Source organism: Myxine glutinosa, chromosome 14 (genome assembly GCF_964187855.1).
Source record: "Myxine glutinosa chromosome 14, kmMyxGlut1.1, whole genome shotgun sequence".
Taxonomy (NCBI): Eukaryota; Metazoa; Chordata; class Myxini; order Myxiniformes; family Myxinidae; genus Myxine; species Myxine glutinosa.
Genome location: NC_136274.1, coordinates 42,567,197 through 42,594,818, shown reverse-complemented (window position 1 = coordinate 42,594,818; position 27,622 = coordinate 42,567,197). Strand labels below are relative to the sequence as shown.

Genomic DNA, 27,622 nt, shown 5'->3' with positions numbered 1-27,622 from the left:
GAGGAGTGAGGAGGAGATTGTTAAAAAGAGGGAAACAAGGAGGTGACTTGAAACGAGGCCAGAATGAATAGACGTGATTGGGGCGGAAAACGAGGAAGGGGAGTGGTGGAGAAGGTGACAGATGAGGGGTGAGGAGAATTAAAAAGAGATAAATAAGGTGGTGACTTGAAACGAGGACAGAATGAATTGGGGTGATGGGGTGGGGATGGAAGAAGAAGAAGAGGTGGAGACAGAGGGTGAGGAAGAAGGTGGAGACGGAGGGAGGGAGCAGACGATGGGCTCGGATGAGGAGGAGACAGAGGGCGGGAGTCTCGGGAGATACACGCTCGGTGGGTGGGGACGTGAATGGCCTTTATAAAGAGCGCTGTCGGCGCCGCTCACACCCCGGAGCCGGCATGAGGATCGGTCGTGTGGCGCGAAATGGCCTCGGATCTGCAGGTCCCGGTGGCCGGAGGGCCCGCGCCTTTGGCCGGGTTTCAGGTGGCGGGACCCTCGACGACCCCGTGCCGGTGTGGATCATCACCGCACGGAACTCACGGCATCTTGTACAGGATACTGCGGAGGGACGACGCGGCGGAAGACCAGGAGCATCAAGGAGGTCGCGACAAGGATCATGGAAAAAGCTACAACACCGACAGGTAATTACATTTTTGTTATTATTATTATTATTATTATTACGGTATCATTTGTATTATTGTTATTATTTTTCCCTCTGTCGACTATTGGTGTTTCTACCTGTGCGACTGAACTTCATTCGTGTAATTATTATTATCGTTAATTATTATTATTGTTATTCCGATTGAATTAATTTATTTTCAGGAGATATTAATTATAGTTGGTTAAGGATTACAGAAACATTCCGCGAAATTCTCGAAGGTGAAGTTCCCGGGGTGGTTAAAATACACTTGAAGGACACCTGGGAAGAGCTAGGCGAGTTATGTTTTGGGGAGTGAAGGTTGGGAGTCTGGGAGAAGAGATAATGGGTTCTGAAATTACAAGTGTGTGTGTGTGTGTGTGTGTGTGTGTGTGTGTGTGTGTGTGTGTGTGTGTGTGTGTGTGTGTGTGTGTGTGTGTGTGTGTGTGTGTGTGTGTGTGTGTGTTAGTCTGTGTGTGTGTGTTAGTCTGTGTGTGTGTGTGTGTGTGCTAGTCTGTGTGTGTGTGTGTTAGTCTCTGTGTGTGTGTTAGTCTGTGTGTTAGTCTTTGTGTGTGTGTGTGTGTTAGTCTGTGTGTGTGTGTGTGTGCTAGTCTGTGTGTGTGTGTGTTAGTCTCTCTGTGTGTGTGTGTGTGTGTGTTCGTGTGTGTGTGTTCGTCTGTGTGTGTTCGTCTGTGTGTGTTCGTCTGTGTGTGTTCGTCTGTGTGTGTTCGTCTGTGTGTGTTCGTCTGTGTGTGTGTTCGTCTGTGTGCGTGTTCGTCTGTGTGTGTGTTCGTCTCTGTGTGTTCGTCTCTGTGTGTGTGTTCATCTGTGTGTGTGTTCATCTGTGTGTGTGTTCATCTGTGTGTGTGTTCATCTGTGTGTGTGTTCGTCTGTGTGTGTGTTCGTCTGTGTGTGTGTTCGTCTGTGTGTGTGTTCGTCTGTGTGTATGTGTGTTCGTTTGTCTGTGTGTGTTCATCTGTGTGTGTGTTCAACTGTTCATCTGTGTGTGTGTTCGTCTGTGTGTGTGTTCGTCTGTGTGTGTGTTCGTCTGTGTGTGTGTTCGTCTCTGTGTGTGTGTGTTCGTCTCTGTGTGTGTGTTCGTCTGTGTGTGTGTGTGTGTTCGTGTGTGTGTGTGTGTTCGTTTGTCTGTGTGTGTTCATCTGTGTGTGTGTTCGTCTGTGTGTGTGTTCGTCTGTGTGTGTGTTCGTCTGTGTGTGTGTTCGTCTGTGTGTGTGTGTTCGTCTGTGTGTGTGTTTGTCTCTGTGTGTGTGTTTGTCTCTGTGTGTGTGTTTGTCTCTGTGTGTGTGTTTGTCTCTGTGTGTGTTTGTCTCTGTGTGTGTTTGTCTCTGCGTGTGTTTGTCTCTGCGTGTGTTTGTCTCTGCGTGTGTTTGTCTCTGTGTGTGTTTGTCTCTGTGTGTGTTTGTCTCTGTGTGTGTTTGTCTCTGTGTGTGTTTGTCTCTGTGTGTGTTTGTCTCTGTGTGTGTTTGTCTGCGGGTTTGTCTGTGGGTGTTTGTCTGTGGGTGTGTGTTTGTCTTCCGGTGTGTTCGTCTGCGTGTGTGTTCGTCTGCGTGTGTGTTCGTCTGCGTGTGTGTTCGTCTGCGTGTGTGTTCGTCTGCGTGTGTCTTCGTCTATGTGTGTTCGTCTGTGTGTGTTCGTCTGTGTGTGTGTTCGTCTGTGTGTGGGTGTGTCTGTACGTCTGTGTGTGTGTTCGTCTGTGTGTGTGTGTGTGTGTGTGTGTGTGTGTGTGTGTGTGTGTGTGTGTGTGTGTGTGTGTGTGTGTGTGTGTGTGTGTGTGTGTGTGTGTGTGTGTGTGTGTGTGTGTGTGTGTGTGTGTGTGTGTGTGTATATATCTACTCAGGATTTAAACCCATTTCCACCTCGAAATACCTTGTAATTTAAACACATGTCCAACACCTTTTGATACGTTTGATGAAGAATCCCTTGTGTGGGTCTAGGACTGCGGCACTCTGAAAAGCCAGGGGCGCGGGCTGGGCGTCCGGATGCTATAAATCAGTTGAATTTGGGTCGCGTGCGGCAAACGGTGTCTTTTATTGTTTTTACTTGCTTGATGTCCTTTAACCTTTGGATGATTTATTTTAATTTCCTAATTCCTCCATTCCTCCACTTTGCTCCCTTCCCCCTTCCCGACTCCACTTTGCTCCCTTCCCCCTTCCCCACACTCAGCATTATGTCCTCTTTCCCATTCATCACAGTTTCTCTGTTCTCTAAACTATATATTATACTGCAGGGCTCAGAGCGATCAAACTGCCCTCTTTTTTAAAATCCCGTGCGTTGGTCTGACTTCTGGCTGACCTAGTTCTTCCGACATCACAACAATGTGAGCGCAGTACCTTTGTACATCACAAGAATGTACCTTTGTTGTGCTCGTGCTATTTTTAATCATCAATCTGGATCTCTTTACATTGAAGTTGTTCAAACGGATAACTGAGAAAAGCTGTGACATTTACTTTTACACATTACCAACTTATTTTTGTATGAAACACACACGGGTTGCTGCTCGCTTCATTAGCGATTAGATGCACCGTCATAATTGACTTTAAGAAAGTTTCTTGATAGAATATCACCTTCTTTACTCATTGTTTGTGCAGCTCACCTTTTCCCCTATTTATTCTCTTTTTTTGTTTATTCAATCATGATTTATGGTCAATCATTGGCACGGATGCTCCACGTAATGACTGCGCGTGGTGGATAAACTTTCTTTAGGTCACCCGTGGAGGAAGAGGCAAAGGAGGTGATGGGTGGAGGAACAGCAGGTGAGGCGATGGGTAACCCATCTCCTCAGAGTTGTCCCCTTCGACTGCAACGGCCCGAGCAGCAGAAGCAACGTGTGGATTTTCAGCACTATCTTGATTGTCAGCATCAGCAACCGAACAATGACGATCTAGAACTCCATAATGCTTGGCAGCAAAATCACGAGACTCATTGCCACCTCGATCGGCATCCAGGTGACGACAATCACCCTCACCGTCATCAAGAACGAGACGACGAGTCGAGACATCGACGTGGACGGCAACGTTGCGGATGCGGTGTGCGGCGCCGAGTCCTCCTCCGGTCTCCTCGGCATACCTGGCGCGCCGCCTCGGCCGTTCTCCTGAAAACCGCTCGCTTCGTGCGCAACCTTCCTGCTTTTGGCTTGCTACCTGGCCCCGAGCGTACCGTCCTGCTTACTTCCGCATGGGCACCACTCTTTCTGCTCGGTCTGGCCCAAGAACGAGTTGCTGTGGATGCGGCCGAAGAGGTCTCTTCTGGGTCGACGAGCCTCCTACGAACTCTGCTTACAGGCCAGGGTGGCCAATCAGACGGCGAGACAGATACAAATGAGACCACCTCTTGTGGACGCTTAACGATGGTTGACATTCAGAAAATTCGGACGTTTTTAGCCAAGTTCTGGAGCATGGACATCAGTGCCAAGGAGTACGGCTACCTGAAGGGTATTGTCCTCTTCAACCCTGGTGAGCGAACTAATTACATCCGTGCCCCTTAAAAAGGCTTTACGGCTCTTATCGGGTCCAACTGATGTAGCGTAACTTGGCATGGAGCGCACCCGTTCCGGGGTGAATGTCCGAACGCTCAACTTGTCCTTTGTCATTGCTAATTGTAGATAGTGTGTTACTTGACTGTTGATACCCATTTGCTGGCACATACTAAATGCGGTCAGGCCTGGTTTATTCTTAGCTCGATAACGCTCATGGTTCAGTTTTTGCTTTCAAACAAAACAGGTGCAATGGATTTCAAATGCTATCCTCATTACTTAGATGTTCTTCGATCTGTACACCGTGTTCCATATTCTTTATCAACTTTGTGTGTGTGTGTGTGTGTGTGTGTGTGTGTGTGTGTGTGTTTATATATATATATATATATATATATATATATATATATACATATATATATATATATATATATATATATATATAGATGGCCTAGACCCTAGAGGTACACACACTCGCCTCTAAGCTGTATAGCCTGGGTTTGAATCCCGATCCAGCTATAAACTATCAGTTTGGTGTTTCACAGACAGGATGATTCACCAATGTGTGTACCTTCCCTCGGATAACGTAAAACTAGGGGCCCCGTCTGCCAGCATGGGTTGGTGGACGTTAAAGATCCCATGATGTTCTTTGCAAAGAGTAGGCGAGTTATCGCTGGCACCATGGCCAAATTCCAAATTCCTGCCCTAACTAGAATCCTTCGTGAATGACTTGGGCCAAGTTTCCCCCGGCCGACCCCATTAGGTGGGATAATAGTGGCCGTTGTAGAGCAACAATATATATATATATATATATATATACATGCCACATATATTTATATATACAGACTTGGCATTTAATATGGAATATATATTTTTCTTGACTGGGGTTTACTTTCTGAACTCAATATATCAATCTGGTGAGTTTCTTTTTTCGCTTCGGTGATTTCTTTATTAAAAGAACCATGTCACTGATTGTCTGTCGCAGCAAGAAGTCAATAACAGGATTATATCACAGGTGGCGTGACAAAATGTATGGACAGGTACATTTGACGATTGGCTTCACAATCGGGTATATAAGGGTTGTTGCGTTCTGTATTAGTGGAAAACAACTGCTGCACGTCTACAAAAGTTATTACCGCTTCCTCTGGAGATGGTCCGTCAACTCAACAATGCTGTTTGTAATGGAGTCGTGGCTTTACGAAATTCCGGCATGAAACAGCGTGCTATTGCTCGGCAGTATGGCATCACTCAAGGTCAGGTGTTAAAGATCCTGAAACGAAATGCTCAGAGGGGTGTCCCTACTCCAATACCGAGGCCAGGACGTTGCCGCAGTACCACAAGGAGGGATGATCGCCAGCTGCACCGGTTAGTCTGCAATGGCCGTTCCAAGTCAGCTAATCGGCTTCGGGCTGAGGGGCAGCAACTGACAAATGTGCCTGTATCCAGAAGGCTAGTCAACCAACGACTGGTTCAAGCAGGCTATCGTGCCAGGCGTCCCCTGAGAAAGCCACGCCTGACCAGACAACACTGTCAGCGCTGATTGCAGTGGGCCAGAGAGCACCGTCAATGGTAGCCAGGACACTGGAATCACGTGATCTTCAGTGACGAGTCTATATTTCTGGTCTATCATCAAGATGGCCGTGTCCGAGTGTGCAGATAAGTGCATGAAGCCTACAACGAAGATTGTATAGTGCCAAAGGTCCAAGCTGGAGGTGGTGGGGTCACCGTTTGGGCTGCTTTTCATGCAGGGGGCAAAACTGACCTGGTTGTTCTGAATGGAAACCTGAACCAGTTCAAGTACAGGGCCATTCTGGAAGAAACATTGCTTCCATTTGCTCGTGCAGCCTTTCAAGGAAACTTTGTCTCCCAAGATGACAATGCACGGCCTCATCGTGCTCGCATGATCCAACACTTTCTTGCTGACCGTGGTGTAGAGCATGTGGAGTGGCCTGCCATGTCCCCGGATATGAATCCGATATAGAACTTGTGGGCAGAATTAACGTGCCAAATCGACAACTTGGACCAGCAGCCGACCTCTGTGCGTGAATTGCAGCAGGCTATTGTCACTGCATGGCAAGCGATTCCTGTCCAAACCTTGGCAAATCTCATGAACAGCATGCCTCAACGTGTACGTGCTCTCCTGAATGCTGGTGGGGGTTACACGAAGTACTGAACTGTAATTTTACTGTCCGTAATCCCAGTTGTAATTTAACTTTTGTTTTTGTTTAAAAAAAATTGGCTAATGTGCAAAAAAAAAGAAATACTTCTGGAAAACGCACAGAAGTTTAACACAGTACTGTTCGTGAATTGAGTTCGATATCAGTTTACATCACTTTCAAGGATCAATTTATTTGCTTCGAAATGTCAAATGTGGTTTTTTGTTTCTTTTAAAGGTCACATTGACAAAATCTAGAATAATTTCAACATAATTCCAATGAACTTTTTGTTCTCAGTCATCTTGAAAAGTAAGTTCACCCCCACCAAAAAATATTCCATATTAAATGCCAAGTCTGTATATATAACTATATTACAAATGGAAATATTTATTAATATCCTATAGTAAGTATTCCTCGCTAACTATTTAATATTTGTACACCAGATTAGATTGCTGTATCCTGTATATCAAGATATTTTGCTTTCTTACTCGGAGGAGCTGGTTGATGATTTCCTCAATTAAATGATTATGTACAACTAAAAGGTCAATAAGCACCACTTTGAGTAACAAGAACATTTTTGATTCACCTGGCGTCTTAGTTCCCAGATGTCCCATAAATCCCTCCTCTTGCACCTTAAACCTCATTTTTATCCTCATCATCCCCACTTCCCTTCCTCTGCTCGGGTGACATCACACCAATTGCGTACGTAACTTGCAGATGCCCTCTTCTTGAATGGTGTAAATTTGAGTCACCATTTTTGTTTTCTTGTTTCGTAAGATGCACCTGTAAGTTACATCCACCGTTTCAACGCGTTATTCTTGATTTGCAACGATGTACAGGTAAGCAATATGATGGACATGAAGAGCTATTTTGAACAGTGATGCCTCTGTCACATCCACATCTCATTTAATCAAACTGTATCTCTCCTGTAACTCGATCCTTTCGAAAATCCTAACTTTGTGAAATATACAAATTGTTATTGTTCATACAGTGGTATTTATTTATTTATTTTGTTTGCATATTTGTCTGCGTTTGCAATGGTTCGAGTTCATGTGCTTCAAACGTTGTGTCAACGAAATTGTATATTTTTGATGAAATAATAAGATCAACATCGTCATTGATGTAATCCTGATAAGCTAGACACCTGCAGTGAAAGCCTTTAATTACCTCCGCCACCAAAGGTGGATGGAGGTTATGTTTTCACCCATGTTTGTTTGTTTGTTTGTTTGTGAACAAAATATCTCAAAAAGTTGTGGACGGATTCGGTCAAAATTTGGCAGAGATGTAGCGTATGTGACAAGGACGAAATTATTAGATTTTGGTGAAGATCCGGATTCGGATCCGGCTACAAGAATTTTTAAAGTGATTTTGCACCATTGGGAGATGGGGCCAAAAACGATACACAGCAGGATATCTCAAAAAGTTGTGGACGAATTTGGACGAAACTTGGTGGACCGGTTGGGTGTCTGACGAGGACGATTTGATTCGAATTTGGTGAAGATCTGCATATGGATTCGGATATGAGAATTATTTAATTTTTTAAGTTGTTCTTCACCATTGGGAGATATGGCCAAAAACGATACATACCAGGATATCTCAAAAAGTTGTGGACGGATTTGGACGAAACTTGTTGGACATGTTGTGTGTGTGTGACAAAGAATCCATTCGATTTTGGTGAAGATCTGAATATGGATTCGGATATGAGAATTATTTAGTTTTTTAAGTGATTCTTCACCATTGAGTGATATGGCCAACCAGGTGAAGGTATGCTCTCTACTGAGTGCCGTTCTTGTTAATTATGAGTTGTTGAGTTTTGAGCGTATTTATTTCGGCGGAGCTGTGTAGTGAAGAGTGCTAGTACTAGTCGGATCGGTTTTGGTGTTTCAGGTGTCGTAATGGCAGAGTTCCAAGAAGGAAGTGAAGCCAGCTTTGTTGCCACCGTTCTTTACCAAATTTCTCGAATGTATAATAGGGTACAGTGCCCTCGTCCCTATCAGCGCCGCTTTGCACCATTTGTTATCTTGGGCTATGCCGATGGGGTCGATGCCTTGGCATACAAGAGGTTATGGGTGACATCGGCGCTTTGCCTATTTTGAGAATCTGTGAGGTCACTCAGAGCATCGTCTGGACGGGCAGCAGGATTAGTTTTTGGTGATTATGAACTTTTGGTCATGTGCAGGATTGCCCTTGTAAACTTTTTCGATGACACACAATTTGACACATGATTGATGATTGATGATGATGACACATGATTTGACACACACAATGACACACAAAACACACACAAGGATTGCAAGGCCAATATAGTTGCATTTATTGCAAATAGAGAATTATATTCAAATAGCAACTTTGTACCAATATAGAATGTAAGTTTTTATTTTTCTCTAAATAATAACTGAATGAAGGAAATTTGAATGAAGGAATGAAGGAAATGAAGATTCTTATTGGTAGATGGCTCTCTGCCTCTCACTCATTGTTCCCTCTCACACTTCTCCCTCTTTCCCTCCCTCCCATGCTCTCCCCCACCCTCTTGACAGAGCATCGGTGGCAAAGAAGTCCTTTTTGGCAAGGGTTGTACTGGGCGGTTTGCCTTTGCCTTCGCAGTAGTCAATCTGTGCAGGAATTAGTAATTTATTCAGGGTGCCGGCATTAATTCACGTACTCTTCGCAAAAGACACCGTGGGATCTTTCACATCCACGGATGAGCGAGTACTCTCAAACGGTTCTTGCAGCTTACCCTGTTTAACGGTCCACCCGAGGCACGGCACACACATTGCTGCCTTGACTTGCATGAAAAACACCAGGATGACGCGTTATTGCTGGGCCGACATTCCATTCAAGTCTAGACAACTCGGTAATGGGTGTGCACTGTGCATACCTGAAATTAACCTATTGTATCAGCCGCACGACTTTATCACATTCTGCGAAATACTTTGTCAAATATAATGGCTCAACTTTTCATTTGGAACATTGTGTTAGCTCGGTTTATTTATAGATGGCAGAATGTTTTCTTCAAGATTTATTTATGATCTCAGATTGTTGTCTTATTTCATCCGTTGCTATTAGGCCCTAATAGGAGGCTTTTTTTGTTTGTTTTTGGATACTGAATCGAGGCTCGTGAAAGAGCTAACATTTATTTCACAAACAAATCAACCAGACAAACAAAATATATCAAAAGAGGGAGCGGAAGACAAGATGGGGAGAGAAGGGGAAGCACACAAACATAACATTTGAGAGCAGGGAGATGTGTGGGAGGGAGAGGGCTTGGGGGGAGGAGGCGTGGGAAGGGGGGGTGGGGGGGGGGTGGGAGAAGTATAAAACACAAGGACACCAAGGACTTCCAGGACAGAAGTTAGTATTTGAAAAAAGTGGATTTGGGGTGAAATTAGCGGGGGTAGAAAAGATCAAGGTTTTGGATGGGGGAAGATAAGAGATGGTGGTGAAAAGCTGTTTTGGGCAAACTTGGGCAAATCCAGGCTTGGGCAAACAGATATGATAATATGACCAAACAAGCTTCAAAACATTGAACAAGTAACAAGGGATTTTAACCTGAGCCTTGACCGCAAATTGGATGACGAAGGCTGCTCAAAATAAGGGAGGATAGATAAAGCTTCGAATTCCAAAAATATGACGTAACCACACATTGGATAAACTTGATATCTACCTGCAATAATAGTCGTGCACTCAAAACATTTTAATAGTGAGAAGTGTTATGATTTATGGGAGCGAGACATAGGTAATGAACGTAGAGCAGCAACGAAGGCTGGAAAGGGTGGAAATGCGAATGGTTCGGTGGATGTGTGGAGTATCGTTGAGAGAGAGAGGAAGACAAATGATGAATTGCGAATGATGATGGGAATATTGCCTGTGATTGATGCTGTGAAGAGGAACAGGTTGAGATGGTTTGGTCATGTGTTGAGGAAGGATGAAGGACTGGTTGAGAAGAGTGATGGAAATGAATGTAGAAGGAAGTAGAGGACGGGGAAGACCGAGAAAGACTTGGCTAAAGATGGTGGAAGAAGAAATGCAGGCAAGGGGGTTAACAAGGAGAGATGCAGAAAATAGGGCAAAATGGAGAAGATTGTCATGGGGACCGCAAGGCTAACCCCCGCTCTAGCAGGGAAAATGGCCTTAAAATGCATGTTGTTGTTGTTGTTGTACTCAAAACATTTTAATAGTACCTAAACTTGGCATTTTCTGTTCAGATTTGTAGCCAGAAAATTGAGATTGATAGTTTACATAATGCAGGGTGGGGGGTTTGATCTTATCAAATGGGGAGTGTGAGTGCATGTTGTGAAAAGCCTTGCCAGGTTCTCTTTCTTCACTGGTCTGGAGATTCTCCCTCGATCAGGTGGAACGTCTCACTTTGTCTGCTTGTGTTTACGGTGGTAAAATGTTCCCAATTTTGTTTTGCCTTTTGTGCCGTGTAGGCCCAGTCAGACGGTACGCCTATGCTTTGGATGGCAGACGGAGTGGAAGGGTAGATGGCATTGAGGATTGAAGGGGGGGGGGGGGGGGGAAGAGAACCAATTTTGCACGATGTAATTGCCAAGAAAGTCGCCTTCCCAGGAACCTATTGCCCACGCTTGTCACCGCATGTCTATTTTGGAAGTTTTTCAAGGATTCCAATGCTCCAAGGCTGTTGCTTCTGCCACTAAACCCTTTCAAGGTGGCATGCTGGGCTAGACCACATCCTTTGTAATCAACTCCCAAATGATTGTCTGTGGCCTTGTCTCTCTCTGCACTGTCCACTCCTGTTTTTCCCCTGAAAAGGTGCGGCTGTCCTTTTGATGAAATCCTTTATTTTGACGCTTCGGATCTATTCTCTTGTCTTGGTGTGATTCCTTTTCTTCCATGGTCTTTGAGCACATTCCTCGATGACAAAGCATCTCTTCAACCAAGACAACAATTGTGCAAAAGTTATTGTAAAGGTTGTGCATGCGCCTGATCAGTCTATGCCACACCCATACCTTCGTGAAATTGGGTTCCATGGCTTGTAAGTAAAGGGTCACTGCTGTTTATACATTATTTTAGCCTTGGCTCCTGAACACCATAAAGCCACACACACACACATGCACACACAAACTGCACCACTGAACCGGAAATGTGCCTCGAATTGCGTCATCATCAAGGCAGAATAGCTTGAGCTTTTGTCATCTCGGGCTTTCCTCGCTTTGAGGAAAATACGCCGTCAAGGCCAATGATTCAAATTTCCTTTGCTGTTTCATGGATGTTATTGCTACGGTTGTTTGCAATGTAGCTTCAACACCATACTGCGCATGGTTCACCAGTCTCGGTGGGTTTGTGCAACGATACCCCACGAATGCTTCAGTTGTTGTATGTAAATTTGTTTTCCTCAAGTCGGTTGTGCAAGAGTATGTTTATTGCAACACCTTTACAGGTGTGCGCCGGCAATCCAAACACGTCACATTAGCACTGCTGGTACATACATCCTCTGTTATTGATATGGAATTATACAACTCTTAACTCGCTCGTTTGCTAGTCGCGTTTAGCAAACGTTTACAATCGAACGTGAAAGCTGAACCATTTCATTGCCCACACCATAGCGATCACATTGGATGATGGCGCCCCCTGGTGGTTTCTTCTGTATGTCACAAGATTGCTTTCCTTCTTCCAATTACAGATTTGACACTGCATACCTAATGAGTTGCAAAGTTGGCTTCCTTGTGTGAACCGATAAGAAAAAAAACAAGACCAAAAGTCGAACAGCAGCGTAGCCGGTCTTGTAAAATACTATAAACCACAAACACGTATGATTAGCTTTTTAAACAGTCGCTAATGCTGTTTATTACATTAAACAAAGAAATTTGGAGGAATCTCGACATCCATGAGGTCAGTTTTACTTACAGAACTGAGCGAAGATCTACTGTAATCTATATACCCCACAATGGTTGGATGTGTGCTCATTTAGCAAGCAGCTAGCTAGCACTTGCCAAGCCAGCTGTTCCTTAGGGGTTTTGAATGGAGTGCTTGCTCGAATGCTTAAACCACTTGGCGATCTCTCCACAAGAAACTTAGTAAATGAACACACACCCAATGTGCTTGAGATCCGACCATAGATCGATTGTAATCTATATACCCCAAAGAAGAATGACCCTTTCTACAGCTCCCATAGTAAGCGGGTGTAGGCCGACTTGTAAATTAAAATGTTGGTCGGTGAAGTCAGCCGTCGTAATGACATCACAGACGTAATGATGTAACGGACAAAAACTGCCGCTTCTTTAATATGTAGAACATGATATATTTTAACTTCCAGTAAGTTTGCAGTCACTATGAAGGGATTAATGTTATGATGAGATTTACTTTAATATTAACGTTACGTTATCATTATTTCAAAATGATATTATTATCAAAAAACCGAGGTGAATTCCTTACTTCCTGTTATTAATATTAGTGCCGAACATTGGTCATCATTGATCATGAACCATACACCGCTTCAATCCATTAACCTTCCATTCACGACATTGGGATTAAAGTATTATGGTTATATTTACTATTATTATTATTATTACGAAAACAATACTACTGAAACGATACACTACTGTATTAAGAAACCTGGGCTTAATTTGTCCGTAGCGGTCTGAAGGTGAAGCATAAAGCAGAAGGCCTTTACGTACCGTACCATATTGTTGGAAGAGACGTAACGCGATGCTTTCAATATTTGATGATTTTTAACAATCGGTTTGTTTGTGTTTCACACTGAATGAAAAGCGTAAAGGTCGAGCATGGCGATTGTGATATATATGACAGGTTCGACGATATGTTCGGCCTGAACGGCATATAAATCAAAATGGCGGAGTGTGCAGAGCCAGCGGCCGTACTGCCGTAATGACATCAGACGTAATCACATCACCCTGCATAGTGACCAGATTCTCAGCTCTGTTTGGTATATGTTTGAGGGGGGACATACATACAAACAAACAAACATACATACATACTTACATACAGACGGACAAACACTGTTCTAGACAGCTCTGCCCGATGCGCTACGCCGTAAAAAGTGTCTATAATCTCGATTTATTTTATTTCTTTCTGCCCCTATGTTGCATTTGACATTTCATGCACGTGCAGGACATCACCCATTTTGAGAAGACCAAATATACCTTTTTGGGTAATTTTTTTTTTTTGCTGGTTGAGTTGTTCAGAACGTGGAGGCCAACTTTGTAATACTTCAAGTACCTGGTATCAAATCTGTACAGAGTAATGGTGTGTATTTCTGGGGATTCAACTTGAATGTCGAAACCACAATGCCACCACCTTCGTATTGTGTGTTTTTCTTAATTTCCATCCTGGTGAGATGGAAAGCAAATGTATGACTGACTTCCAGTGATTCTTGCATGTGAGAGGTGAGCATATCCTTCCAGTACTGACATCCTCGTAACACAAGCTAAGCATTTTCTGGCATGTTAGATCCAGTTCTTGAAGCATTCTTGTTTCAGTTTTAAACCTGCTTGTACTACCTATCCTGCTCAATATATTTGCACACATTTGCCACTAATTTAAATGAGTGGTTAATATTCAGAGTTGCAACAACTCCAAGAAATGATAGACAAGAATCAGAAAAAATTAGAACGACACTTGGTAGAGCGCATACCTCCGCCAGGCTGAACAGTTTATGCTTTGTATCCCACTGATAGGCCGGATCTGGATTCGGACCTGAATCAAAATCTAATCTCCTTGTTCTTGTCACCGAACTAACTCGTCCACCAAACTATCATGTCATGTATCGCTTTTCACCCGATCTCTCAATGGTGAATGATCACTTAAAAAATTAAATACTTCTTGTATCCGAATCCATATTCAGATCTTCACCAAAATTGAATCGATTCGTCCTTGTCACACACCCAACATGTCCAAATCTGTCCATAACCTTTTGAGATATCCTGCTATGTATCATTTTCACCCTATCTCCCAACGGTGAAGAATCACTTAAAATTTCTACTAGCCAAATCCGGATCTTCACCAAAATCTAATCATTTCGTCCTCGTTACATACGCTACCTCTCCACCAAATTTCATCCGAATCCATCTACAACTTTTTGAGATATTTTGTTTACAGACAGACAGACAGGGGTGAAAACGTAACCTCCATCCACCTTCGGTAGCAGAGCTAACTACCAGAATGAGGCTTTGTGGTTAGAGCTCTGGCCAGGTCGTACCAAAGATTTGAAACCCTAGCTTGATACTCAGCATTTAGAGGATAGAGCACGGAAAACCCCTTGGGTTGGCATCTCTTGAGGAGGGAAATGTCTCCCTAAAAGTGCCCCGTTGACCGCGGAGAGAAAAGCGCCACCGCTAGATGATGCCACCCAAACCCAGTGTGTTAAGGGCAGATACTTCCCCCAAGGTCAACGGTCATGTGTCCGATGTTGAGTCTTGTTTCGGTCTGCATGTGAGACCATGCATGATTCATGTGTGTTTGTGTGTGACAGATCTGACATGAGCCTTAGAAATTGTCGGGGAATTTTTTCTTGCATTGATGGTTATAATGTGCATAAATATTCTTGAGAATAATTTGCCTTTCTAGTTCGTCAGTAACAAATGAAATGGAAGTAAACATTGTATTAAATCTGGAAAAACATGACTCATTTCCAGTGTCTTGAGTTGACTCGGCAAAGTGCTCATCGCTTTTCTTACTAGTGAGCGTCTGCCTTGCCTCCACTAACTCTGCTTCTGCACCCTTGACAGATTCTCCAGGCCTCCAGTGCTGGCCCCATGTACAAACACTTCAACGCGAGGCACAGCGTGCCCTCAGTGAGGCATGCGGAGAGCGACCCAGCGGAGGGGGTGCTGCCGGCGGTCGACTCGCTCGCCTGCTTCTCACTTTAGCCCAGCTCCACTCTATCAGGGCCGAGGCACTGACTGAACTTTTCTTCCGTCCCGTTTTTGGCCCCGTCAATGTAGCCAATATCTTGCTGGACATGCTCGACGCGAAGTGAAGACCCTTTCTGCGCAGCTTTTGGGACGCGTGTAATTATTATCCATCTGCACTCGCATCCGCTAGGTCTTATCATTTCGCAGTCGCTGACTACTTGTACCATTTCAATTCTTTTTTTCTTTTTTTTCACTCTCCTTTTACTTGTCATGGATAAGGCAATGTGAGAAGTTTCATCTCGGAAAGAAACAAGCTTTTTAAATGTTTGGTTGTTTTTCTTTCCTGGAAAGCAACATCATTGTAATCAAACCACAGTGTGTTTTTGTTTCTTAAAAAAAACTGTGTTGTGATTAGTGTCTTGCAGTTTTGGTCTTTGTTGTGTAATCCTAATGCGTTGGGGGCAGAATTGATTCCATTAATTTTACCAAAACTAACTTCTTCTCGAACTTGCCTGATCATGCTTGTGCTGTGCTGTAAAATACCTTGGGCACCAACACCTGTCAGACACCACCTCTCACTATCTAAGCTATATTGTACAACACTCGTTGCCTGTACAATATGCTACCATTGTGATTGAGCCTTGTTGGCCGAGAGAAGAGCTGGAGCCAATGTTATGCTATTATGCAATGGTTCTTGAGGAAACATATGGAATATTCTGTGGCTATCGGGCCAGTTTCCGCATCGAGTTCTCATGGAGGGAAGGTGTTTCAGAAGAATGAATAAGAAACAGAATGTGATCTCCGGCGTATACTTTGTGAAGGTATTTTGTCTTTCTAGACTCTAGAAAGACAAAATACCTTCACAAAGTGGATACCGGAGAATCTAGAGGCATTCTAGAGGCTTTCTTAGGTCTCACCGGAATGTGTCCATCTCTCAGCTCACTAGAGATTCTGTAGCCCTTCCATTGACACTTACAAAAAGAACGTTGAGGCCATCAAGGTACACACGATGACGAAGGATGCAGTCGTCTAACAAAACCCTCTTTCGTACACAACATGAGCAAAAATCATTTTGATCACCCATTCATTTTGCCCTCGCAGTGCATCGACCACTGGGCATTCTCAATGAAACCGTCACTTATTTGTTGTTATATCCAGTACAGGTCAACGTGCGTTCATTAGCTTATTTGTTGTTATATCCAGTACAGGTCAACGTGCGTTCATTAGCTTATTTGTTGCGAAAGTGCGTGCGTTCATTAGCTTATTTGTTGCGAAAGTGCGTGCGTTCATTAGCTTATTTGTTGCGAAAGTGCGTTGATAGGACATGTCTAAAGCTGCTTTGGGGTTTTCTCCGTACGATGACCATTTCATTGAGGTGCGAATGTGATCGGGCGCTCTCTGTGTATGCCGAAGTGGCTCCATCTCTTCGAGCTGAAACAACAGTGATGGCGATGTGTGTATTTGCAGCAGAGATGTCATTTAAAAACGGGTAAACGCTAAGTTATTTCTATTTTTGTACTTGCAATGACCTGGAATAAAAAGCTTTTTTGTACTACACAAGGAAGAAAATGATAGATTTCAAGTTTTATTGACTTCTCGTTAATGCCCGTGCTTTTCAATCGTTAAAGCCAAATTTCTACAATTTAAAAAAAAAATTTTTGCAGGATATATATGGGTCAAAATTGCACCTATCCATCAAGTATACTGCCTTGTGAGATGAAGAAAAACAAAAGTTGCTGCTGCTAGTTTGTGGAGGAACGAGTAAGAGAGGAAAAAGGTGCACAACGAAATCAATCACTGGAACAGACGGCCAAATAAATAGGTAATGTACTGGCTCACTCAAGACTCTGTCCTTGAGTGTGGATGCGAATTGGTTTTGGAAGCACATGGTTAAGGCAAGGCCAAATCCCTCTCCTCCACACTCTTCCGCCCTCCTCCCAGCAAAACCACCGGAGCAATTTACTCGGTGACCACCAAAATGCGTTGCATTTCCAGTGTTTATGCAGATTGGTGTGAAATCCCAGCAATCCGGCTGCTGTTATCGTTGAGGCTGTAATCGACAAGAAAGGACGAACATGTCAGAGAAAAATGTGGAGAAATGGATTTAAATCGCACACATTACCTACAGTCATGGCCAAAAATATTGGCACCCTTGCACTTTTTTAAAATACATAATTTTCTCTAAAATTAAGTTAAAATTCATGAAAGTATCTGGTCTCCACAATTCTTTATTTCAACAAAACCTTTGTTTTTGTTTCAGAACTTAATATATCCTTTTAAATCAGAAAATAAAAAGAAATGGCATTGACAAAATTATTGACACCCGAGACTTGATATTTGGTAGCACAACCTTTGAACAAAATAACTGCAGTCAAGCGCTTCCTATAGCCATGAATGAGCTTCCTTCACCTCTCTACTGGCAGTCTGGCCCACTCTTCTTGTGCAAACTGCTCCAATTCTCCCAGATTTGAAGGGTGCCTTCTCCCAACTGTTGTTTTCAGATTTCCCCACAGGTGTTCAATGGGATTTCGATCTGGACTCATTGCTGGCCACTTCAGAACAGTCCAGCCTTTTCTCTTGAACAAGTCCTGGGTGCTTTTTCAAGTGTGTTTGGGGTCATTTTCTTGCTGCAAGACCCATGACCTTCGACGGAGACCCAGCTTTCTGACACTGGGTTGAACATTGCGCTCCAAAATGCCTTCGTAATCTCCTGATTTCATGATGCCATGCACACATTCAAGGTACCCAGTGCCAGATGCAGCACAGCAACCCCAAAACATCACTGAACCTCCTCCATGTTTGACTGTAGGGAAGGTGTTCTTTTCTTTGAAGGCTTCATTTTGTTTTCTGTAAACATAGAGATGATGTGCTTTACCAAAAAGCTCTAATTTGGTCTTATCTGTCCACAGGACATTCTCCCAGAAGGATTTTGGCTTGTTCAGGTGTGTTTTGGAAAACTCCAGTCAGGCTTTCTTATGTCTCTCTCAGCAGTGGGGTCCTCCTGGGTCTCCTACCATAAAACCCCCTTTCAATGAGTTTGCAACAGATGGTGTGAGTTGAAACTGTCATACCTTGTGGCTGAAGGTCAGCTTGAATCTGTTTGGCAGTCGATCGCGGTGCTTTCTCCACCATTCGAACAATCCTTCGCTGCAATCTTCGATCAAGTTAACTCTTGGGGCCACGTCCAGCGAGGTTGGCTACAGTGCCATGGGCCTTAAACTTCCTGATAACATTGCGTATGGTGGACACAGGAACATCAACGTCTCTGGAGATGGACTTGTAGCATTGAGATTGTCCATGCTTGGCTATAATCTTGTGTCTGACCTCCTCAGACAATTCTCTGGTTGTCTTTCTTTTTTCCATGCGCATTGCAGTACACCGTGACACAAAACAGCAGAATGACTCCTTTTCTCTATTCAAACGGGTTGAATGAGTGATTTTTATATTGCAGGCACCTGCAACTCCACAGGTGAGTTCAATTCCAAAGGAAAGGAGAATCACCTGCTTGAAATATAATTATTTCTAACAACTTCTAAAAGGTGCCAATAATATTGTCCGGGACATTTTAGGATTTCAAGATTTAGTAATTGTTTCAGCTTTTTTTTTTGTTTTGTTCCACTGCAAACCAAAGAAATACATTTGTGGATACCAAAATATTTTTAAAATTTCAACAATTTTCTGTAAGAAATGGTGCATTATTTGAAAAAAGTGCAAGGGTGCCAATATTTTTGGCCATGACTGTAGAATCGGCCAAAAATGATTACCCATCAATTGCACGGATGTACCATTTGACATTTTGGCGGGTTCGAGGGCCACCCAACAAATTTCTGTCCCATAACTTTTTTAAGTGGAAGTTCTAAGTGACTGATTGTGTTCTTTATTCATATTTCTGGTAATCATCAAGTTTTCCACACACCTTGTTTTGTCACGGGATTTGAAAGAAAAAATGGCGTTTCAGTGCCGATGACATCGCTTTGGCAGAAACCTTGAGGAAAATGACATTTGTACTCTTCTTAAATTACTGGTGAGGCAGAAGGAAAATGCACATGAAGTCTACCAAGACATTTTGTTAAGAGAAAATCCATCAAGCTTTGAGGAGGACCTTATGGGTCCGTCAAAGTGGTGAACGCATATCCAGATCCACTGCATTGGGGTCCACTTCTGAAGAAAGGCTTTTGTGCTCGAATCAAACAGCTTTCTTTGACTGCTGGTCAAAGTGCTTGAAAAAGATTTCGGTTTTACAGGATAATGAGACATGAATAAAGGTTTAAAAATGGATTTGGCAGTGGCACTCAGTCAGTTATTTGGGTGTGACAAATACTTTGGGATGACCCTTGAACTGACAAATAAACATATACTGACTTGATATATGCTGTTGTTGGTACGCACACCCGCCTCAGCTGTGTAGCAGTGGGGTCCTCCTGGGCGTCCCATCTGTCGGTATCAGTTGGCAGACATTAAAGATCCTAAGGTGTCTTTCGATGAAGAGTCGGTCAGTTTTCGCCTGCGCCCTGAACAAGTTCCTTTCTTACCTACAGGGGGCACAAATAACGATGACGTTGGTATTCTGTCATGTGACCTTCCTGTTGAGGTTGGTTCTGCAAAAGGCAGAATTTTTGGACCAACCTTAAATTCTGTGTTCAAAAATGACCTCTTCGCTTCCCTGTAAAATCCTTGTACTATTTATTTTGATGATAACTGCACCCTGTACGGAACAGTGCAGCACCCTTCCAAATGGCAGGGTTGCTGTGGCGTCTGTGTCTGTAGTTATGGAAAAAAGAGGCTGTTGGTTCGCTACCTGGACTCAACACAGGAAAAAGTTCTCACTTTTCCCTCCAAAAGGATCAGCTGTCAAGCACCTCAGTTTATTTATCTAACGTTTGGGTCTCACTATCAACCATGTCCTTTCTTTGGCCAACACTTTTAAGTTGGCCTCCAAAGACAGTCGCTGACTGGGCATCCTCTATGGTACAAAATCCTTCCTTGTGGTGCACCTGAACTCCTATCCACCTACAAGGCCTTCATCCAACTGGCACCCCTGATTCAGTATATCTTGCTCAGCTTGACGCGGTGGAAACCAAGGCCTTCAAGATCATTGGATGGAATCTCCCACGAAGAAGCTGAGTCTATGGGCCTTCTGCAGGATGCACATGGCTTCTGCAGGGTGCACATGGTTTCTGCAGGGCGCACATGGCTTCTGCAGGGCGCTCATGGCTTCTGCAGGGCGCACATGGTTTATGCAGGGCGCACATGGCTTCTGCAGGGCGCACATGGCTTCTGCAGGGCAACATGGTTTCTGCAGCGCGCACATGGTTTCTGCAGGGCGCACATGGTTGCTGCATGGCGCACATGGTTTCTGCATGGCGCACATGGTTTCTGCATGGCGCACATGGTTTCTGCATGGCGCACATGGTTTCTGCATGGCGCACATGGTTTCTGCAGGGCGCACATGGTTTCTGCAGGGCGCACATGGTTTCTGCATGGCGCACATGGTTTCTGCATGGCGCACATGGTTTCTGCAGGGCGCACATGGTTTCTGCAGGGCAACATGGTTTCTGCAGCGCGCACATGGCTTCTGCATGACGCACATGGCTTCTGCAGGGCGCACATAGTTTCTGCAGGACGCACATGGTTTCGGCATTGCACACATGGTTTCTTCATGGCGCACATGGTTTCTGCAGGGCGCACATGGTTTCTGCAGGGCGCACATGGTTTCTGCATGGCGCACATGGCTTCTGCAGGGCGCACATGCCTTCTGCAGGGTGCACGTGGTTTCTGCATGGCGCACGTGGTTTCTGCAGGGCGCACGTGGTTTCTGCAGGGCGCACGTGGCTTCTGCATGGCGCACGTGGCTTCTGCATGGCGCACGTGGCTTCTGCATGGTGCACGTGGCTTCTGCAGGGCGCACGTGGTTTCTGCATGGCGCACGTGGTTTCTGCAGGGCGCACGTGGTTTCTGCATGGCGCACGTGGTTTCTGCATGGCGCACGTGGTTTCTGCAGGGCGCACGTGGCTTCTGCAGGGCGCACGTGGCTTCTGCAGGGCGCACGTGGTTTCTGCAGGGCGCACGTGGTTTCTGCAGGGCGCACGTGGCTTCTGCAGGGCGCACGTGGCTTCTGCAGGGCGCACGTGGCTTCTGCAGGGCGCACGTGGCTTCTGCAGGGCGCACGTGGTTTCTGCAGGGCGCACGTGGTTTCTGCAGGGCGCACGTGGTTTCTGCAGGGCGCACGTGGCTTCTGCATGATGCACGTGGCTTCTGCAGGGCGCACATGCCTTCTGCAGGGTGCACGTGGTTTCTGCATGGCGCACGTGGTTTCTGCAGGGCGCACGTGGTTTCTGCAGGGCGCACGTGGCTTCTGCATGGCGCACGTGGCTTCTGCATGGCGCACGTGGCTTCTGCAGGGCGCACGTGGTTTCTGCATGGCGCACGTGGTTTCTGCAGGGCGCACGTGGTTTCTGCATGGCGCACGTGGTTTCTGCATGGCGCACGTGGTTTCTGCAGGGCGCACGTGGCTTCTGCAGGGCGCACGTGGCTTCTGCAGGGCGCACGTGGCTTCTGCAGGGCGCACGTGGTTTCTGCAGGGCGCACGTGGCTTCTGCAGGGCGCACGTGGCTTCTGCAGGGCGCACGTGGCTTCTGCAGGGCGCACGTGGCTTCTGCAGGGCGCACGTGGCTTCTGCAGGGCGCACGTGGTTTCTGCAGGGCGCACGTGGTTTCTGCAGGGCGCACGTGGTTTCTGCAGGGCGCACGTGGCTTCTGCATGATGCACGTGGCTTCTGCAGGGCGCACCTGGTTTCTGCAGGGCGCACGTGGCTTCTGCAGGGCGCACGTGGCTTCTGCATGGCGCACGTGGTTTCTGCAGGGCGCACGTGGTTTCTGCAGGGCGCACGTGGTTTCTGCAGGGCGCACGTGGTTTCTGCAGGGCGCACGTGGTTTCTGCAGGGCGCACTTGGTTTCTGCAGGGCGCACGTGGTTTCTGCAGGGCGCACGTGGTTTCTGTAGGGCGCACGTGGTTTCTGCAGGGCGCACGTGGTTTCTGCAGGGCGCACGTGGTTTCTGCAGGGCGCACGTGGTTTATGCAGGGCGCACGTGGTTTATGCAGGGCGCACGTGGTTTATGCAGGGCGCACGTGGTTTCTGCAGGGCGCACGTGGTTTCTGCAGGGCGCACGTGGCTTCTGCATGGCGCACGTGGCTTCTGCAGGGCGCACGTGGTTTCTGCAGGGCGCACGTGGCTTCGGCAGGGCGCACGTGGTTTCTGCAGGGCGCACGTGGTTTCTGCAGGGCGCACGTGGTTTCTGCAGGGCGCACGTGGTTTCTGCAGGGCGCACGTGGTTTCTGCAGGGCGCACGTGGTTTCTGCAGGGCGCACATGGTTTCTGCAGGGCACACATGTTCCACCAACAACTGCCTTATGGTACAACTCCCAAAATCCATAATCACTGCTCACCTCGTCATTCTTTCTCGTTTTTTCTCACCTGTAGAACTGACTTCCACATTCTCTTCAATCTCATTCTTTCCTCCAGGTCGTCAAGACAACTGTTCACCATCTCAGATAGTCCTCCATCCAAAACCACTGTCTTTTATACCGCTCTGGATCCCCACCCAAATCCCACCTCTTTCAAGTTTTCCCTTCCTTCCTGAGGTATTCTAGCCTATGCAGCCTATAGAGGGCACTGCATCAGCGGCACAGCCATGCCTTCAACCAATGATGCTTCCCTGAAATCTTGGGATACATACGAACGCAGAAGACTATGATCCACATTCATTCTTTTATTAATATTTTCTTTCCCCCTCTTACATTTCATGCCTTTGAACTGCAGTCTTCAGGGCTTTGTCTGGCTGTGTTTTTTGTATGCCCATTCAGGTTTATTTGCTCGTTGACAGAGTCAAGAAGAACTGTTAAATCATGACTGTCCTTCAGTCCATCTTTATTCCTTCCTTTCATCAGACAGTCAGTGGGGACATTCATATATTTTTCATTTTTCCCTACTCCCCCCGAGGTGGCTCAACAATCGTTGACAGTCAAGATTCATAACATCGATGTGCAAAAACGAATGGTGCTCTTTTTAAAATTTTATCCACAGCTGGTGAGATAATTAGCAAATTAACTCAAAATGTAATCTGTGTTTGTAAGTCAATCACATATCGCGAGATTCCGTCATCTCGTGAGATGTTTCATTGTTTAATTAATTTGGACCTCTGAATTTAATTTCTTAATTACCCTTGTCGTAGGAGAGGGTATTGAAACCCTAAACCCTCTTGAGGCCCTTTAAGACTACAAAGACCCTCTACAACCAACCTTAAGACCCCCTCTATCACCTAATACAGACCGACTTTTCAAAAGCCTCTTCTTTTTCAAAGGCCTGCCCTAAAATGACCAACATGGGTCGCTACGTGTGCTGGGAGTTTTGTTGACCCCACTACCCTACCCCCTCCTCGGGTTGATCAATGGCGATCTTAACGAAACAATAACCCGAGGAATCGTCTCATTGTAACGATGATATGCGGCCTTGCCTCGATAAGCAGCCCCCCCTCCGCCCCCCCCCCCCCCCCAATGGCCACTCGCTCCCAGTCATGATTGCCAGGACTGACACGGTAAATCAGAACGGTGAGTACGCTTCCTGGGATCCGTCTGATTTGGGTTCGATTCCCGACCCCACTGTTTGGGATGAATTAGTGTTTTGAGTTGAAGATCTCATTGTCTTTGGAGTGCATGTAAAGCTGGCTGTCCTGCCTGTTGGCATTCACCTGTGGAACGTAATGAGATCCCACATCTCCGTTGTAAAAGCAGGTCATTGTGTTCTGGTGCTGTTTAATTGTCCTCATGGAATGTGATGCTATTTTGCAGTTACTATAATGTTATGAAGTAACATGATTGATTATAAATAAATGAATGTTTTAAATAGAGGAAACAGTGAGTTTCATGGCAAACTTTTGCTGCCCTCCCCCCTTCCTCTTTCCAACCAAATGGAATACGATGTACTGTAATTATATTGTACTGTGTGTGCTAACACTTGCCATGATGCCATTGGTCTCTCCATTGACTATGAGGTAAGAAACTGAATTGTATTTCAGCTTTTAAACCTGATAAATCATCACGACGTTCATGTGAAATGTCCTTTAAACAAACAAGAAGAAAAAGACATAAAATGTCATAGCCCCCACCGTGGTTTTTGTAATTTGCTGTACGGAGTTAAAGGCTGTCAGTCGGTCGGGTGAGTTGGTCGGATGAGAAAACAAAATCTTCTGCATATGAATGCCATCATGTGTTGTCTTTGTGCCACGTTTGAAGAAAATCTGTCCATGCATGTCCGAGAAATGGATGGGGATACGTTTAGGTAACAAAATGACCACCAGTCGGCCATCTTGGATCTGATCTCGGAAAAAAATGCCGTGCAGATGTAAACCATCATTCATTATGTGTGTGCCAAATTTGGACAAGATCAGTAAATGCATGTTCAATAAATGTTTGGGGACACGTTTACGTAACAAAATGGCCGCATTCGGCCATATTGGATCCGATCTCAAAAAAAAAAAAGACGCGCACATGTAAGCCATCATTGATTTATTTGTGTGCAAAGATTGAACAAGATCTGTAAATGCATGTCCGCAAAATCTTTGAGGACGTGTTCAACGTTGGGTTTGTTACAGCTAAAATGGCCGCCCGTCGGCCATCTTTGATCGCATCGTGAAACAAAATGATGTGTGTATGTACACCATCATGTATTGTCTTTGTGCCAAGTATAAACAAAATCGGTCCATGCATCTCCGAGATATAATAATTGTGGACACACGCACGGACGAAACCAAATCCATAAGCCCCCGTTTCGGACTAAGTCCAACGGGGGCTAATAAAATGTCATGACTCATGAGAGTACAGCTTTACACATTAATCTCTGGGTTAAGGTGGAACAGGTGAACCTGTCACGGTCATGTGTCCCTTTATGCCATATTCACAGCAAAGGGAGCATTTGCTGCTTATTTTTGCAATATGCACTCTTTAAAGAAAGGTTTTTTTTTACCTCCGCCTGTCTGTCTGTCTGTCTGTTTGTTTGTCTGTCTGTTTGTTTGTCACCAGCCTACAGGTCACAATTCTAAACCGATCGTCACGAAACTTCAAGTTGTAGAGGTCGTCACAACTGAGAAGCCCATTGATTTTGAGGTCAAAGGTAATCTGGAAGTCAAATTTCTAAAATCGCCATTTTTCATCCGATTGACTTGAAAATTGAACAGCATTTGTACATTGAGTCAATAAATAGGGAAACCAACTAGTTTTGAGGTCAAAAGGTCAAAGGTCAACTCAAGGTCAAATTTCCCGAATTATCAAATTTCATCTGAAAAACTGTCAATTTTCAACCGATCGACTTGAAAATAGAACAGCATTTGCATATTGTCTCACTGAATTGGAAAACGTACTATTTTTTAGGTCAAAAGGTCAAAGGTCAACTCAAGTTCAAACCTCAAAATCATCAATTTTCATCAGAAAAACTGTCAATTTTAATCCCATTGGCTTGGAAATTGAACAGCATTTGCACACTGAATCACTAAATTGGGACACTAACTATTTTGAGGTCAAAGGTCAACTCAAAGTCAAATTTCCAAAATCATCAATTTTTATCCCATTGACTTGAATATTGAACAGCATTTGCATAGTGCCTCACTGAATTGGAAAACCAACTATTTTTGAGGTCAAAAGGTTAAAGGTCAACTCTAGGTCACACTTCCAAAATCATGAATTTTAATCGAAAAATCATCACTTTTCATCCTGTTGACCCAAGCTTTGATTAAGATCGTTAATTTTAATGTTGATAAAATGGACAATTTGCTGTATCATTAGAAACGTTTTTTTTTGGGGGGGGGGGGGGGGGATTTTGCAAGTATCATGCTCTACATGGCGTCTTCTTGTTTGTTTGTTTGTTTGTGAACAAAATATCTCAAAAAGTTGTGGATGGATTCGGACGAAATTTGGCAGAGATGTGGCGAATGCCACAAGGACGAAATGGTTAGATTTTGGTGAAGATCCGCATTCGGATCCGTCTACTAGAAATTTTAAAGTCATTCTTCACCATTGGCATATAGGGCCAAAAACGATACATAGCAGGATATCTCAAAAAGTTGTGGACGGATTTGGACGAAACTTGATGGACAGGTTGGGTGTCTGACAAGGACGATTCGATTCGATTTTGGTGAAGATCTGAATATGGATTTGTATATGAGGCGGAGGTATGCTCTCTACTGAGTGCTTACTGGCTCTTTACTGGATATAATTATTTAATTTTTTAAGTGATTCTTCACCATTGAGTGATATGGCCAACCAGGCGGAGGCATGCTCTCTACTGAGTGCCCTTCTAGTTAAGTACTGTAATTGCAAATTGGTTTATTAACATGAAAATCAACTTGCAATTTGTATATTAGGCATGTCAGGAAATACATGTAAATCTTCCACCTGGGTACCTTCACGTGCTGTGGGTGTACGGTGATGCAAAAGTGTCGGTACGATTAATGGAGGTTACAACTCCGGCCGTCGTTTGTTTCTGAGTCTCCCAAAAGGATTGGCTCTTCTAGCACGAGGTGGAGTCGATGGGATGGGAGTGACTTCACGGGACGTGTTGGTGGCAGGGAGGTGGAATGGTAGGGCGGAGACACTGGACCCGAGGTATTAAAGCCATTTGCTCAAATGGGAGGAAAAAGTCGATAAGGTAATACCAGAAGGAGAGGCAAACAATATCACTATATTCGGTTAAAAAAACAAAACGCTAAAAAAAACACAACTCATTTTCTCAGCACACAGGTGTGAAGTGCATCGGAGGAATACCTTTGAGATGGGTCCAAGGGCAGCGGAGGAGAAGAAGGAGTACCTCTACAAGATCCTGGTCATCGGCGACCTCGGCGTCGGCAAGACGAGCATCATCAAACGATACGTGCATCAGCTGTTCTCACAAAACTATCGTGCCACTATCGGGGTGGACTTTGCCCTCAAGGTCCTCCACTGGGACAGTGAAACCACCATCCGCTTGCAGCTTTGGGATATTGCAGGTACGTTTCCCACTGCTGATCTAGCAATCGTGCGGTCTTACCCTCAACTGAGCATCATAGGTGCACTAGGTGATGCCATTGAGACGCGGGAAGAGGCGTTTGTGATGTATCAGCACGCCTACTCTGGTAGTCATGCCTAGGTTGTGCGTTTTTTATGCCTACAGGATTGCAAACTATAAATCCGGATCATGTCCCCTCATTAATGGCAGGGTGTCCGTTGCCAAGGATGACCTTTTCTAGACTAGACCCCGACGGGAATCAGAACTGGCGCACCGACAACTGAGCTATCCTTTTCTTTATTTCTCGCCGAAATATTTTTCTCCAGCAAAATGAAACCACCGCAGACCGGTTGAGTCAAACCCCCTCAGTACCTTGCTCAAAGGTCCCTATTAGATGTGTTCAGTGTGTTGATTGAGCATCGAAAGTTGTGATCAAACAGACGTGATAGACGCCATCGCAAAGCAAACTCGGCC

The 27,622-nt window shown here is 45.0% G+C and overlaps 2 protein-coding genes and 1 long non-coding RNA gene across 7 annotated transcripts in view; 2 read left to right on the top strand and 1 right to left on the bottom strand.

The window, feature by feature from the left end:
* LOC137439726 (nuclear receptor subfamily 0 group B member 2) lies at nt 1-16,690 on the top strand. 4 transcript variants are annotated; one of them, XR_013621334.1, is made up of 4 exons: nt 1-638; nt 3,359-4,107; nt 14,989-15,648; nt 15,964-16,690. XR_013621334.1 is itself a non-coding variant. In XM_068135765.2 (3 exons), the coding sequence occupies exons 1-3, from the start codon at nt 421-423 to the stop codon at nt 15,237-15,239; spliced, it is 1,218 nt and encodes a 405-aa protein (XP_067991866.1). In that variant the 5' UTR covers nt 1-420; the 3' UTR covers nt 15,240-16,690. The 4 variants fall into 4 exon arrangements, 1 of the variants encoding a protein (XP_067991866.1); XR_013621333.1 differs by having other exon boundaries at nt 14,989-15,908; XR_010986977.2 differs by having other exon boundaries at nt 14,989-16,277; nt 16,323-16,690.
* LOC137439728 (uncharacterized) lies at nt 16,687-26,996 on the bottom strand. The gene is made up of 3 exons (XR_013621335.1): nt 26,929-26,996; nt 24,279-24,410; nt 16,687-17,164 (listed from the first exon to the last, which is right to left on the bottom strand). It is a non-coding gene; the product is annotated as an uncharacterized LOC137439728 (long non-coding RNA).
* RAB38 (RAB38, member RAS oncogene family) overlaps nt 26,584-27,622 on the top strand; it is a 37,073-nt gene continuing 36,034 nt past the window's right edge. For both annotated transcript variants that reach the window (XM_068135766.2, XM_068135768.2), the window contains exons 1-2: nt 26,584-26,812; nt 26,898-27,149. In XM_068135766.2, the coding sequence (XP_067991867.1) occupies nt 26,936-27,149 (214 nt within the window). In that variant the 5' untranslated portion in view covers nt 26,584-26,812; nt 26,898-26,935. The remainder of the gene's footprint in view (nt 26,813-26,897; nt 27,150-27,622) is intronic.

What these genes read in the sequence shown, in the direction of transcription:
- LOC137439726 (XM_068135765.2), top strand. Translation starts at nt 421, where the DNA reads ATGGCCTCGGATCTGCAGGTCCCGGTGGCCGGAGGGCCCGCGCCTTTG. An exon ending in AAAAGCTACAACACCGACAG is followed by an intron (nt 639 to 3,358) that starts GTAATTACATTT and finishes AACTTTCTTTAG; the next exon opens with GTCACCCGTGGAGGAAGAGG. An exon ending in TATTGTCCTCTTCAACCCTG is followed by an intron (nt 4,108 to 14,988) that starts GTGAGCGAACTA and finishes CACCCTTGACAG; the next exon opens with ATTCTCCAGGCCTCCAGTGC.